Source organism: Ammospiza nelsoni, chromosome 5 (genome assembly GCF_027579445.1).
Source record: "Ammospiza nelsoni isolate bAmmNel1 chromosome 5, bAmmNel1.pri, whole genome shotgun sequence".
Classification (NCBI taxonomy): Eukaryota; Metazoa; Chordata; class Aves; order Passeriformes; family Passerellidae; genus Ammospiza; species Ammospiza nelsoni.
The window spans coordinates 44,728,412-44,744,085 of record NC_080637.1 but is presented as its reverse complement, the minus strand read 5'-3'; the positions used below and the strand labels follow the sequence as shown (position 1 = coordinate 44,744,085).

At 38.1% G+C, this 15,674-nt stretch overlaps 1 protein-coding gene across 3 annotated transcripts in view; it reads right to left on the bottom strand.

Annotated features, from left to right (window-relative positions):
- VEZT (vezatin, adherens junctions transmembrane protein) overlaps positions 1 to 15,674 on the bottom strand; it is a 51,967-nt gene that overhangs the window by 7,049 nt on the left and 29,244 nt on the right. For 2 of the 3 annotated variants that reach the window (XM_059472958.1, XM_059472955.1), the window contains exons 6-11: positions 14,529 to 14,678; positions 10,289 to 10,436; positions 7,127 to 7,458; positions 6,320 to 6,513; positions 2,095 to 2,195; positions 758 to 965 (exon numbers count right to left, since the gene is read on the bottom strand). In XM_059472958.1, coding sequence (XP_059328941.1) covers positions 758 to 965; positions 2,095 to 2,195; positions 6,320 to 6,513; positions 7,127 to 7,458; positions 10,289 to 10,436; positions 14,529 to 14,678 — 1,133 coding nt within the window. The remainder of the gene's footprint in view (positions 1 to 757; positions 966 to 2,094; positions 2,196 to 6,319; positions 6,514 to 7,126; positions 7,459 to 10,288; positions 10,437 to 14,528; positions 14,679 to 15,674) is intronic. The other variant, XM_059472957.1, reaches the window with a different exon arrangement.

The following is a 15,674-nucleotide window of genomic DNA, read 5'->3' as shown; positions in this document are numbered from 1 at the left end:
AAATAGCTCAAGCAGAGAGGAATCAAGTTTTTACAGACAAGCTGTCTTGTTGAGGCAAGAGAAATTTTCATATCCTGCTTTCAATTGCAAGTGAATGGAGACACCCAGCAGTCCTCAGAATTAAAAAGGGCTAATTTGAAAGAACTCTTCTTCTTAGGTGGTTTTGTTGGTTTTTTTGGGTTGTTTTGGCGTGTTTTTTGGGGTTTGTTTGTTTGTTTGTTTTTTGTTTGTTTGTTTGGGGTTTTTTTTGTGAACATGTTCTATATTCGCTCTCTCTTGGAAACAAAAGGAAGTTTTATTATTTTATTTCTCTAATATTTCAAAGTTCAGCTCTTCAGTTTAACCTATATGCTTTTGTACGTCTGGGATAAATTTTCTGCTAGTTTCTTTAAATTCTGAAAAGCAATTTATTTATGCACCCTGATAAAAATTCGTATTTACTGGAAAGCCATGAAAGAAAGTCAGTTCAATCTGCATAGTTTATATCCTGCAGATGTTATGTCTTAATATTTTTGTGTGTTTAATATTTTAGCTCAGTGTTTTGTTTAAAGCCAAATTCTCACTTCTATGAGTTCATTTCAATATGTAGTAAAATGACTGCTAAAATATAAAAATATGGAATGGCAACTAAGACCACACAGCTCTGTCAAAGACACTACTACAACTAAGCACGGTCTGAATTCCAGCATAGTCAGAAATCCATGGCAGACACCCATGTTTTTTAAGGAAGGAATTAATTTTCAAAATAAATGCTTACCATGTTCACTGAATAGTAGCTGTTTCCACTTCTGTCTTTCAATTTCTGAAGCTTTGAATCCCAGTACAGATTTCAATTCTTGTAACACCCTCTTAGATTCCTGTCTCTCTCGCTCTTGCCTCTCTCTTTCTTCTTCGGAGAAGCAGTAAAAGTCTTCCCTTTTGTATTCATTATCTGTATCTGAATAATCAACATATGCTTCCAGTTCCTAAAGAAAGAAAGGAAGAAACTCTTGATCTTCACTGTCAGGTGCACTCAATCCTATGATCTGATTCAAGATCAAGTGATGTCAACACAAACCAACCACAGTAACAGGATGGAGCCCTGTTTGAGCAGAGCCAGTGGACCTGACACTGCTCTTGGTGGTATCTGTATGATTTTGGAGCAAGTCCACTCATTAACAAGATTTACCTTCATACACAAATAGGAACAAGTGATATACCTTGAAAATGGGAGACCATTTCTCTGTAATTACAGGTGGAAATAAGCAATGCTGATGTGGGTTTATTTATTTTTTTTAAATTTACACTGTAACCAGCTCTTGGTAGTCATGCATCTTGCTTATTTAACTTACATAAATCCTTATTAAGAGGATATAGAGAATAGCAAACTTCTCTTCCAATTTTAAATACACTGGATTACGAGCATAAAAAAACAGAGCAGCATTTATATTATAAGAAATTTTCAGTAAAGCAATTAGTCCCAGCTTTTTGATATGGAAAAACAGCTGGAGAGAATACATGTGGGGGAGAAGCAAGGGAGGGACAGAGCAGAACATGGGTGTTTACTGTATTTCAGAATGGATCTGCCACTCAGTTCTGGGATGGAGGAGGCCCACCTCTCTTTAAGACAGCCCAACCATCACCCAGGAGGTCCTCTAACAACACAAAATTGTTCAGTGTTACAGTAAAAAGATATCCAAAAATGCAGAGACTAAACAAACTGATGGCAGGATGATTTGTGCTTGAGTTGTCACTTTTTCAGCTGTGTCTTTTAATCCAGCAAAAGTAGGACTATTTCATATACTGCCTTTTAGCAATTCTCACTTTTTATTACTTTGACTTGAGTTGCTGCTCTCCTTTGGTCATTCATTTCTAATGATATATATGAGAAATGAATACTAGTGCTCTTTTTTCCAGGATGGGGAATACCTCCCCATGGAACAGCAAAAGGAATGTACACATTTTTTTGACAAGTCCAATTTTGAAGTGGTACTGGCCACTTAACTTGTCTCAGCAAGACAAGGTCACTGCACAAGCAACTGAAAAAAAGAATGGATATAGCAAATAATCCCCAATTATTATTTTAAATGATCCTTTTTTTTTTTTTTTTTTTACCTGCTCTTCAGGGATTGGATCTTTGTTTTCTATGTATATGGCAGGCTGTGTTAAAGGTACTGTAGTATGCTGTAGGTTGTCACAGGAAACTTCAATTTTGCCTTTAGGGGAAAAAAGAAAAGGGATTTAAAAGAAATAAAATTGAGTATTGAATGATGTTTCTGACTCACTCAGGCAGGGTCCAGGTATTTTCATAAGCAGGATTTGCATACATGAAAAAAACGGTGAGAAGGTTGGTTAGGTTACACTGAAACTGTTAAACAGCACTTAAGTAACTTGGCTGTTCTTATAGAAGCTGGGTCCAATGGAACTTGTGCTGAAACACTTCAACTAACAAATCTCAGAAATTTTATAGACTTTGAAAACCTGCAGATGGCAAGCAAAATCAGTAAAACCAGAGAAGAGACTTTGTTCGGAAGTTTTAAAAAAATTATAGATAAAACAGCTTCAAATGACTGGAAAATGTTGGAAGAAATAATTAAAGAAAGTTTACAGGAAGGTATTTGCGAGGTAGCAAGAAGACAAATAACAGCCAGTGTGAATTTGTTGAAAATAGAAGATGTTAATTTTGCAATGCAGTAAAAGGTCTTGCATATAGAAAGAACCAAAGACATCCTGCATTTTGTTTTCAGTAAGATTTTTGACATGGTGTCATGACATCTTTATAAGGAAAATGCAAAGGCCAGGAAAAGTTGCTATTAGGTGCATAGAACAGCCTCTTGGATCATCACAGCATGATTACCATTTTCAGACTGGAATACATTGAGTGAGGATTTGTCTCAAGTCCAATACTCTCCAATATTGCCAATGGGTGAAAGAGAGGTGTTGCATCTCATTAAATCTGCTGACTTGGGGATAATCTGCAAGAACACTGAAGGGCACCACTAGAATAAAAAATAATATTGGAAAATCACTGATACAACCCAGGTATAAATGGACTTCAGACCCAGAAGTTTGGTGACAATGGCTGCAGATTTTTGTGCTTTGGAATAGCCAAGTGCATAAATGTATCACAACTGACTGGGGAGCACCACTGAGAAAGAGGTGAGGAGCCTCACCATCAGCTGTACCCCACTGCAAGCAAAAAGCCAAACTACAAACCAGTACATAGAAAGCAACAGCACTGACTGCTAAGACACATGAAATAACATTTCTACTCTGGCACTGATCAGGCTGTGGATGGAACATACTGCCCAGTCTGGGGCCCCTTCATTCAGTAACACAGTGGGGCAACCAGAGGGAATATAGAGGAAAACACTGGATATTATAAAGAGGACTAAATAAAGTATAGTCACCAGGGAAGAGGTGAAGCATAGGGAGTCATGTAGAGAAGACAGAAAGAAGCATAATAATCATCTTTGAGAATGTAAGAGCCATCAAGAGGAAATGGATTCCATTGTGGGTGGATCAGAAGTACTGCTTTTAAATTGCAGCAAGAGGTACTTCTATTCAGTAATAACATTCAACTGGTAATGGAATTAAGTGCTGGAATAGATGCCTGGAAATACTGTAACATGTCCCTAAAGATAGTTTTTTAGGAAGAGGTAAACAACATTTACTCACAAATACTAATTTACCCTTGAGAAGGGAAATGGGTTAAATGACCTTGCCAAGCCCCACCTAACCCTATTTTCCATTTCTAATCTATACACTGAACACTTAGGGATGGTGAGATTGCAGCAGAGTACCACAGCCTTCGTCTTATAAATATCTAAGTAAGTTGTGTCCATTTGCAAAGATGGTTTAAAAGAACAAGGATGGAATTTAAACAGTTTGAGGGCCAGTGTTTCAAAGATCAGTAATACAATGCTGTAACTAGCTACAAAGAGTACTCCATTCTGTAATAGTAGTAGTAGATTACTACATGCTTACACTGTTGAAGCTTTAAGTGATACATTTTATCAGTGATGAAAAAATGCAAAAGAATAAAGAAAAGAAGCTGAAAGTTCTAGGAAATTAGCAAAGATGTATTTGTAGATGAATGATAGATAGGTCCACTGTTGCCCAAAGAATTTAAATAGAGGTGATTGCCCTTAAATGTGCTAAAGCTCCACTTGTTCTGAGGTTCTGCTCTGTACCTGACAGGATCAGTGAGTAAGTAAAGGTACTGATTCTAGAAATACACCAAATCATGTAAAGGAGGAAGCCAAACTGCATTCCCTGAAGGAACTATATGCTAAAATACAAGATACATGCTGGTGTCAGCACCAATGACAGGCTGACAGGAGGGTATGGTGTCCAATCTATTACTCTGCAAGGCTTTGCTTTGGCTCTTTAATGTACCTGTAAGAGAACAGCTCTGACATATAATGATTCAGGGCAAGAAGCATGTACTGCTTGTTCAAGGGGACTCATCTCTTTATACAGATGCTCTACTGGCTGAACTAGTTAGTTGGACTAAACATCTATCTGTGGCAGCAGAAGTGCTCAGCATCCACTTAGACAAAAGGCTCTAAGCCCATGGGTTTCTTGAAACAGCTCTTGTCAAAAGATTGATTTAGTTTTGGATAGTAATGCATAAATGTAAAAGCTGTGCTGAGCTGTTATATTTATTCAACAGGAAGGTATCTTCTCCCAAAGAGTTTTCAGAAAGTATTGGAAAAAAAATGAAGTAATTTACATAACATGACTGACAGACCAGCTGTTAAAATTTGTAGGAAGACAGCAAAAGAATTGAACTTGACTTCATGTACAGCTTGACAAGGTCAATCACAGAAACTGGATGGCTTAGAAATATATCAGGTAAGTCAAATGTTGTCAGATAAAAATAGTTTTCATGACCAAAATAAATTAAAGTAGCTCCTGTGAATTAGTTCAGTAAACTTGTTGCAAAATAGAAGTTCAATCCCAGCACGTTTCCAGGAAAGCAGTGGGCAAAAGTGAAGGATTATTTTATTTTTTATTTCCCATGCAATCCCTTCTAGATCACACACGAGGTTATTTTTGTACTGAACTTTAAAAGAAGCAAGTTATAATAAAAAGGCCTGCTGAGAAATTTATACACAAAGTAAAAATAAAACTAAAGTAACTAAAAATACTATTGTGTGTAGTCTAGAAAGAGCTTTTAAGCAAAGGGAAAAAAAAGATCAGTAGAACTGCAGGTTGTGGAGGTGTCAACAAAACACAATAGGTCAGCACATGCAAATATATCAGGCTACATCTAACATCCTCACAGGCTGTTTTACACAGCACTGAGGGGGAAGCTGTAAGACTGCACTATCAGGTAAAGTGCAGGAGTTTGTTTATACCATGTCTGGACCTGCACAGAGCCTGCAAGAAGCCTCTCAGTGCTCCAAGTTCTGATGTAAGCATGAACAACCTTGGCCTGCCTGCTTCTAGGCCCACAGCAATATTTATCCATCTCTGGATATTCCTTCCATGCATCATTAAGAGCATAGTGCACTTCAGATTTGGATTTCTGCAGGTAACTTGCTGATACCCCAAGTTCCCCCCTCCAATTTTCCTAGTACAGTCTCCATTACCAGCATTTTTCAGATGCTGGGCTGTGCCTTCCTAGCACAGTAAAAATGCTCCTGGAAAAAAGAAAGATAAGAAATTACAGGTTCAATTCCATGTCAGGAGAGCCTACATTCACTTCAGTTATTTAAGCTGGTTATGCTTCACAAGAACAGCATGGGCAGTACAGATCCCTAAAGAGAGGGACAAGAAACAAGACACTGGGATATGCTGCTCGCTCACTAAGACTTTTAAGAACACCAAAGGTTAGCTCACTCTCTTTGAGGGAGGAAGTAAATGGGTTTTATATGCTCAACATGTCCTCTATGATTTGAAATGTTCCAGGAAATGCGATTGTCAAAAAAGTTTCATGACAATGTCATTATCATTTCAATTAATGGCATCATTTTAATGCAGTAAATAAATGAAGATCTTGAGGGCAATTCATTAAAATCCTACCCCTTCATAGGTGATTTCACCCATCAAAGACAAAAAGCAATTATCAGTCTACACCTGAAAATGTAACCATCTGAACCCAGAGGTGTAACAGACTGAGTTAGCATGGTTGCATTTTTTGCTGAAACAAAAGCTTCAAGGCCATCACAATGAAAAAGTCTGATATAAGGACACAGTTTTTCAAAGTGTATGGTTTTAAGACCTTCTTCAGCTAAAATTCTGATACACAGGCTGAACGTTGTCACTGATTCATCTGACCATTTCATCTCTGAAGTGTATCCCATTAGCTGCTAAATTAATCTCTCACATTTACCTTTTTTGTTTGGGTTTCTTCCACTCATTTTTTCCACCTGAGAAATGGCTTCTTCCCAGCAGCTGTTGCTTGCCTGGATATGAGGCTGCAGAAACTTCAGTTTTTGTTCCAGAACCTGACGGGCTTCTGTTGTCAACTCAGGTGTCTCCTTAGTGCTAACAAGCTTTTCAAGCTCATCCTCAAGAATTATTACCCTAAGTAATGAGGAGATAAACAGCAGTAAGTAATAATAAATATTTGACTCCACCATTCTTTCCATTATTTAATGTAATATACTGTTATTTCCTTTAAGTTTAAAGAACCTAACTCAGTCAATTACTCAAAGATGTCCCAAAATTTTAAAATATTTTTTTCTACATGAAGATACCTTGCTTATGTATAAGATTAACAATGCAACACCTGCAATTGTTATAGTAACTCTTACATGTAAGGTTAAAGGAGTAGGACAGTCTCAACTGTTTCACCAAGGCAGTGACAAATCTTTAAGGATATTTACTAGTTAGGTACTATGAGCTGAATGTTCTTATAAAGCATTTGATATGTGGAAAAATCAAAGGATGATTATTATGGTTTTTAAGGGAGTCACAAAAGCAAGGCAAAATCTTAGCACACTGCTTATCTTCAAGTTTTCAGATACTCAAAGAATACCCAGGAAAAATATCAGATTCCATAGTAAACCTTTGAGCCATCTGTGTGAAGATACGGCTACGACCACAAAGACTTTTTTTGCTTTTAATTGGGGATACAAGCTGACAACCCAAAGAACTTCAAGTCCAAATCCTTCTGTTAATTCAGGTGTAAACTCACTCATTGAGCAGGGCCTTGAGGTGCAGCTGCAGGCTGCGCACGGCTGTCTGCAGGCTGTTGAGCTCCCTGCACTGCTGCTTGCCCCTGGCTGCCCACTGCAGGCCCGCCTGGTGCTGCGTTTCGAAGTAGCGGTAGAACTCGTAGCTCCTGCGCAGCTCGGCCAGGCAGGCGGCGTGCGTGCCGGGGAGGCCCTGGGCCACGTCGCGCAGGATGCGGTGAGGCAGCCGCTCCGGGCACGCCGACGGCGCGGGGCACGCGTTGGCCGGGGACAGCAGCAGCGCCAGCCTCCTGAAAAACTCTGAACTCTGCCCTACCCAGAGCTGAAAGAGGACCTGCAAAACAGGGGAGGGTTAGCTCCGTGCACCTGTGTGCATTTACTTCCAAAGTAAATGTATGGATACACCACGGGAAAACATTCCTTGGCCGGCAACGGGAACTTTGAAAAACTGCAAAAATCCGCTGACTGTTTTTGAAGGGTATTCCAGAGCGTGTGAGGTTCAGATCTTGTGAACCTTAGGTGACTGTTAATTCCTTGATGAAGGATATTAAATGCAGTTATGCTCATAAAGTTGTCAGAGTCCAAAACCTCATATTCCCGTCGGCCAGTTTCATTATTTGCTATAATCTCCACATACCCTACGGCTCGTAAAGGGCTGCCAAAATTCCAGTGGCAGCAAAGACATTTTTCCTTTTATAAGGCCAAGCTGTCATTTCTACAATCTAATAACTACTGCATTGCCCCACACCCAGCCTTGAAACATGAGCCTAATTGCTCTGTACTTCAACAAAAATATATTCTGCATCTGAAGAAAGTTGAGCTGCTAACTTATTTCTTTTTTCAGCTAAAGTATGAAATTCTACCAATACTATTAAGGAAGAAAATTCTTTTAAAGAAATTGATTGATTCACAATGTTATATATGATACTAAAGAGGACAGTCCATCTAGGAGCAAGGCAGTCCAGAATTTCAATTTCTTGAGAACTTCCACTTCCAGTGAAATGAAAAGAACTGTTTTCTTAGTTTAGAGAAGTTTGCTCAGTAGACCATGACAGTACAGCAGCACCTTTAATGTCTAAAATGAAAAGGAAAGGTTGTGATACTTTTCTCTGCAATAATGGCCCTTATTAAAAGGGATCAGCTATAGGTGATTATGAGGTGGAGACAGAAACTTATTCACAAGCATTCCAGACCAAGGAAGGTAAAACATTTACTCATCACATCAAAAATACTTGGATGCAAACAGAGAAAGTATTCCAAAAGAAAAAAGAATCTCAATTTACAAAAGATGCTCATGAGAAAAAAGAATACATGAATGACATGAAATTAATTTGAGGTATACATGCAAGACTGATTTTGCTGGGTGCAAAAATACAAAGCAAACAAATGGGCAGCAATCACTCAAGTGTCCCTGAACGTGTGGTGCCCTGGATAAAAAATCAAAAGCTCATGCTGTAATAAGCACAAAAGAAGACCAATCCCTTCCACCAGACATAAATCACAGGCAGTAAAAAAACAGCATACAGAAATAGTGGACTTCAGGAACTGATAATAATAATAATAATCAAAAACCTACCTGAAAAAAGGGACAACGACAAGAGAAAAGGAAATTCCAGATGTATTTACGGTTGCAAGCAGCTTGCTCTGTTAGTAACTACTGGTGATCTTTGCTGACACAAAATATCCACCTGGCTCTCCTCAGCTTAAACTGGGATGTTTTTCTTAAGTGAAAAATTTTCACTCTTTAAATTGCTTTTCTTCAAGGACGAGGTAGCCAAAAGACACATGCTACATTTGTCATATGGCTTAGCATGACCTACACTTTATTATAAAGGCAAATTCTCTCAAAGTGAAAAAACAAACCCAAAGAGGACTGCACATACATCCAAGGCTCACCACACAAATACGTCCCAAGGTTATCAAAGTATGTTATACCTCCACAGGTATCTGCTTAGGACTGACTTTTGTTAATTTAGCTTGGTTCAGCTATACCACACCCAGCCTACATTGGTGGCTTTCATGAGTTATCATAAATTGAGATTTTCTAGTTGTTGTGATCTTAACTGTATCCAGAAAGCATCCTAACCAGTTTAACTAAAACAGAGTTCAGTTAAATTACTGCAAGTTGCAGGTAAACAAAGGCTTAGCTTACAAGCTTGGGCACCTCTTACTGGCTTCTTGTGATTAAAAAGAAGTGGGTAAATTAGGAGGCTTACATGGTTGCAATTAGAACTTCAGCTAATGAAGTGCAAGAAAAAAATCCCAAAAGCTGCTATTTATTGTAGCTCTTAGTTTAAAACTAATTAGACAAAGCCTCAAAGCTTAGTAATCACTATTACTGGTAGCATTTACTGTCAGAACAAAAGAAGTCAAGGTCTAAAAATTAAGATAAAAAAATGTAACAAAAGCCAACCCCAGAGAAACACAGAAGTCATATAATCATGGAATTTTTCCATTAAAAAGACAATGCTAAAGGGGAACTGCCCTGGCAGAGGGTCATTAGAGTATAGAAGGCTTGCATTCAAATTAGATCTTCCTTCCAATTGACTCATGCAAATAAAAAACCTAACATCTCAAAAAAAAAAAAAATAGATAAAAAGGCCATTATATGGTTGTCACTCTGTTCAGGTAAAAGTTTTTCAAAGATCAAAGAACCACACTGGCTCATGGCAGCAGGAGTCCAAGCTTATATTTCTGCTCCTCAGTGTGACTAAATGCAGCTACTCCCTTTGGCATTTACAACTAATTTGTGATTTTTGATGTCTCACGATTTATTCACATCAAGAGATTAGATAAAAAAAGAATTAAGTACAAATCCAGAAATTATTTTATTCAGCTGGGATCAGGTTAAATCATAGAGCAAAAAATCATGTTTAAGGGGATCGATCAAGTTGATTATAGAACAACTGACTTGAACTTCCATCATTTGCAGAAAAATATCCTAATGTTGTATTGAGTAACTTCTCTTTCTCTACATGCACAAAGAAATCAGGTGAATGCTGATAAATGCAGAACACATGATAAGAGCCTGACTGATTAGACCTTACCCTCCATTCAGTGTGTTGCTACAGGCTAGGATGTACAAGCCACAGGACTTCATGACAACAGAAGGATGTTCACCAGGAGCCTGCATGGATGCATGAAGCCCTCCTAGGAGAGCTTACCTTGAGTGCAGGCAAGCTGAAGCCATCAGTCAGATTGTGTGCCTCCTCTTCAGAGACCTGCTCTTCACTCAGTCCCAGGCCCAGCTCCTTAAAGGGGACCACACAGATGTAGCTGGTCACGTTGTCACTTTCCGAGTTCAGAGGGTAAGTTTAGCTGGAGTTAAGGTGGTAAACAAAGCCACTTTTGCAATAAATACATACAAAAGGAAAGAAATACTTAATAAGGTTTCTCATTCCAGGCAATTTTTATGAAATCACATACTTTCATCCCAAATCTACCTGACTCCTGTTTTGCAATCCTTATTTGAAGCACAATTTTTAAAGGCTCTTAGAAGGATGAGAGATAAGACACTGACAAAACACCTATGTCAAAATACAAACACATAAAAAGAAACAAAGTAGATTAATAAAAATCCCTGCATCCCTTTTAAATGAGTGAAACAGCTTAATTTTAAATATGGAATTTCCAAGAAATAGTTCATGTCAATCTTAAAGCAGAAATTAACAGAAGAAAGAGAACAATTGTCCAATTTTAAGTTTTAAAGGTAGCCTGTGTTACAGACTAAACTCAGGATGTGAATTCGCTGAGAGGTCTGTGTGTGGATGGACTGCTCAGAGAGGCCTTTACAGTAAAAGGTCTTTGACATTTCAGAGAGCTCTATGAAGAACAGGAGCTCCCTAACTGTGTCATAGCATTAAATTTATTGATTACATCACTGTAAAGACATTATGATCTTGGCAGGATGAGTGGCAAACTGGTATCTATCAACACCATTCAGCACATTTAAAATCTCAGTAAGAAAATGTACATTTCTTGTCCTCAAAAATGCTTAAAAAGTAGGAAGCAAGCCAAATATAACTGATACCAGAAAACAGAAAAAATAATTCACAGACTAGGCAGCTTTTATTATTTTTTAGAAGTTATTTATTATTAGAATAGTACTAATTTTAGGATGGCCTCAGGCTGGGGAGGAACAGTTCAATATTTTTTGCATGTCTTCTGATAGTTACCCAGTCACAAAATAGTAAAATTCGTTTTAAAACAGAAATGTAAACTTATGGCCATAATTACAAAATCACATTTGTACCACAGAAATATATATATATTTGTAAAGCATTAATTAAAATATAGTCTTAATTTAATATATTTGTTTTTCATTTATAGTTTGATCTAGAAACTGAATGCTCTCATCTCTTGCACATAAAGCCAGTTAGAAGCACTTGTCTCTTGTCCATCTAATGTGTTTTCAGGGGGAAGCTATGAGTTCCATCTGCTTTCACACCCAAATTTTCCATGTGCTAAATTCTCATAGGATTGAACTTGCAAAACTGATTTCCTCAAGAGACTTCTACCAGTTAAGCAGAAGAACATTGCAGGAAAAAGTAATATTCTGTGTCCCAGGAAACAGTAAAGCAAAGTGTCCAGGATCTAAAAAAATGACATTTCTCCCTCCTTTATTCCTAATGTCTGGAAAAGAAGAAGCTTATTAAATGTTCAAACAAAACCCTGTAAATTAATTAGGATCAGAACATTACTGCTGTCACTAGCAGCTGCCTCACATATATGGTGTCTATTCTGAATTAACCTGACAGCATGCCCAGCAGAGGGAGCACACAGGATGAGGATGGTAACTCCACCAGAAATTGAAAAGTCAGGTCAAAACCCTTCAGGACCACTAATCTTAGAAACTACTTGTACTCCTGGTTAGCCTTTTCCAGCAACATGGCATTTCCAACAGTATGAACACCAAAAAAAGCAGTTTGGACACACATGGATTCCTAAGTCATGCTAAAAATAAATTCCAGGCAACATCTCAAATGTGAGGTTTGACCAAGGAGCCACTTACCCATGCTGTGTCTCAGCCAGGGATTCCCAGGGGCCTCCTGCACCTCCTGCCTTGCCCTCCTCTATTGCAGCCCTTCCACTCCCATTTCAAAGCAGAGAACTGATCCCATGCCCCCATTAACTTCCTAAGGATCAAACATTTGGAGAGTTTAAACACATACACACCATTATATACAGGAACACACTTCCTTTGTGCACTTTGATCTCGTCGTATTTTTAGCCCTACTGACTCCTAGTCAGTAGTTAAAGCCAAAATACTAAAGCCTAACTATCTTAGTTAATTTTTTCTTTGTCTCTGTGAAAATATTTCATTCATCTGTTTAACTTACATGCTTTATTAGCTGGAAAGAAGAGAAGGCAATGCTACTTAACAATGAACTGTCAAATCCAGAATAAAATACCTGTACAGTGAATGTCTAACCTCTTATCAGGTTAGACACTCTTATTGACCTATAGAAAAGCAAGAATGCTAATGTATCCCTGTATGTAACAATTTAACATTCATACTTCAGTCTTCAAAAGCACATTCCCATCTGAAGACCTAATAGGAAGGACTCACAGGATCCCTAGGAAATCCAAGCTGCTCTTCTACAAATTCTCACCTGCTCACCAGGGGTGAGCTAAGCATGTGATGAACTGGCCGGTCAAGGAAGAAACACTGCACTGAAAAATGCCCAAGTGTCCCTACTCAGATATTTCAGTGTGGCAATTTAAACGTTTATCATCTCAAGAAGGTACTACTTTTTGTTTAGCTTACTTGTTTTCTTGCATGAACTTGACCTCTCCCTAGTTAAAGGTATGGGTTTTTCTAACAGTTCATGATGCAATAACTAAACCTTTACAGAGCAGAAACAAATTTTTACTAGATTTACTACATGAAATATGCAAATGTCCCTGTGCCCGGTGCATCTCAAAGGCACAGAATGCATTTTATATGCATTCCATTCTAATAGGGTAAGATATCATTCAATTTAAAACATTCATATCCAATGTCTGGTTTTATCAATAATAAAAAAATAACACTATTTATGCCTTGACAGCAAAGAACATCACCTCACACCAAAATTCAAGCTTTTTAAGTTTACATGGTCCAATGCCCAAGTCCTGCCTACAGAAATAGTTCAAATTAGACCATTCTGCCAGCAGAGGATGGGATTATTAACATCAGCCAGTAACACAAGCTACAAGATTTCCTCCATCCAGCTTGTATATAGCTACACCAGGTTCCCATGATGCAGAACCCACAAGGCTCTTAAGAATAAAAGTGTTCAGCAGCTATCATGCCAAGGGAAGCACTGCCTGAGTTACCACACAATTCAATGGAGGACAGTGCAGAGAGCTTTTGAACTGGTCTGCACGACATCCTGTAAATACTTAACCCAAAGTGCCTAATTCCTAGTTTAGGCTTTCAGCCATTGCATCCTGCTATAACCTTAGATTCTGATTTAAAAGAGAAATACTCTTTTCCATGGCATTTTGTTCTGTGACTTTAAGCAATGCACTCTTGCTGACATGAACAAATCAGAGCAAGAATGGTGTGAGCAAACGCTGAGTTGTTTCTGCTAGTACCCAACTGTCTCCCCACACAAAATGTAAGCAATATGACTTTTCCTCTCATTAAATCACTGGTCTACCAAGTTTGACACAACTGCCTGGTATAAGGCTAAAATGTGACTGCATATTTTCTCTTCTACATGGGAACAAATTTTAATTAGGTAAAAAATATTTAACTGTACTCACTGAAGGCAGCTATCTAACTAAAAGAGGGTACACCAGCCACAAGCAAATATTGCTGAACTTCTAGTTCTACTGAATAGAAGTGAGAATGATAACATATCAAGTGTATGCAATTTGTACCACCATGAATAAAGCTGTGACCTAAAATTTTTAATTCTCTGTCACAGGTTCATCAGACTGATTTCCTTCCAACATATTTGAGATATACATTAACATAAAAGCTTAATTTGCTGCAGATAATTTGGTAGAAGAAAACCAACTTACCTTTGAACACAGGGATGTTGAGTGAAAGGCCATATTGTTCAGAGAAGAGGATATGTTGGTGCAAGGGATATTTTGGGCTAAGAGGAATTATAAAACAAAATCTTGAAGGGCTCTGAAACGCATCACTAGCACTTATACCAAAGCATGGGTGTCAATAATGATACAAAGTTTTCAGTGCACTGAATCTTATCACACTGCACAGTACACAAAAAGGCAAATTTAAAGCATGTTCCAAACCAAACACAAGCCGCAATTTACTAAGCTACCTTTTCTTTCACTTGTTTACATAGTTAGATGCTGTATGTTTCTAGACATCCTGACCCTCAGCATTGGCACAAGTGGCAGTAGGCAGCATGGACTACCTGAAGTGGTGGGTTTTTAGAGGAAGGATATTTTTTCAGCATGTACAGAGTGGCCAGTCTTGCAGCTCGGAAGTTGGCTCTGACGGATCGGTACACGGCTTTGCGCAGGCCGATCAGGTGCTGACTAGGATGCTGTCCAGCTTTATTAAATGGGCAAGCGGCACTGACCCTGTCAAGCAAACTTGAAAAGTAAAATGTGATACAACTGTACAGATGTCCTAAAGTATTTTTAAAGAACAGTACATCAGTTTTCCTATTTCATTATTTAGAAGGCTTTTTCAAATCACTCAGTAACTATGAGACTAAACCCTGATCATATCAATGATATATTTAATCAAAATTTCAAACAGCAGCCAAGATTTCTCAGTAAATAGCCTTAATTTATTCTCATCGGAGCCGTGACAAAACTCCTGAGCACATTTACTTTCTCTAAAATTTTCCAAAATGGTCTAATAATAGTAGACTTACCATAACATTATCAGGATACAAAACTATTACAAACCCACTGTCAGCTTTTGAAGTTTTAATAAACATGCATTTAACATATGCCTCTTTATATCCAAATTTATTTTTTCAGTATTTTTTGCAGGAAAAAGGTGCCAACACATAGCTTTCCATACAAAACACTATATTCTTTTAACCTTCCTGATGCAGAGAATTTTCTAGGTGAAGAAAAATATTATTTGAGAAGTGACATAGATTTTATCATCATGCAATGAATGGCAGCTATGTTTGTGAGAGTCTTGACAGGTAAACACATGATATGTATACACCACACAAGCATATTGGAAGATACATTTCGTGTCTGGCTATTCAGATGAATATACAATTTAAAAGAAACAATGCCATTTGCCTATTAGAATATGACTCAGACTGGCTTTAGCACTGTAAGAAATCATCTCATCTGGCAATAAAATGAATTGTGATCTGGGTGAACATTGAACAGGTCTGTGGAACTTTAAGCTCCAGCTGTATCTTTTCATGTACAATCTGATGTCAAATCTGTAACTGAGACTCTGGAAACAGCCTAGGTGCACTCTGCTTGCTGGGACTGATTTTACTAGAATCAGCTCAGGAATTAACATGGTCTGGACAACAGGACAATCAATTGTGATTTATTGTTTGGGGACTGGAAGCCCGCTTCTGCTCTCACCTTTCCCAGGGCAGGGTGAAGAGG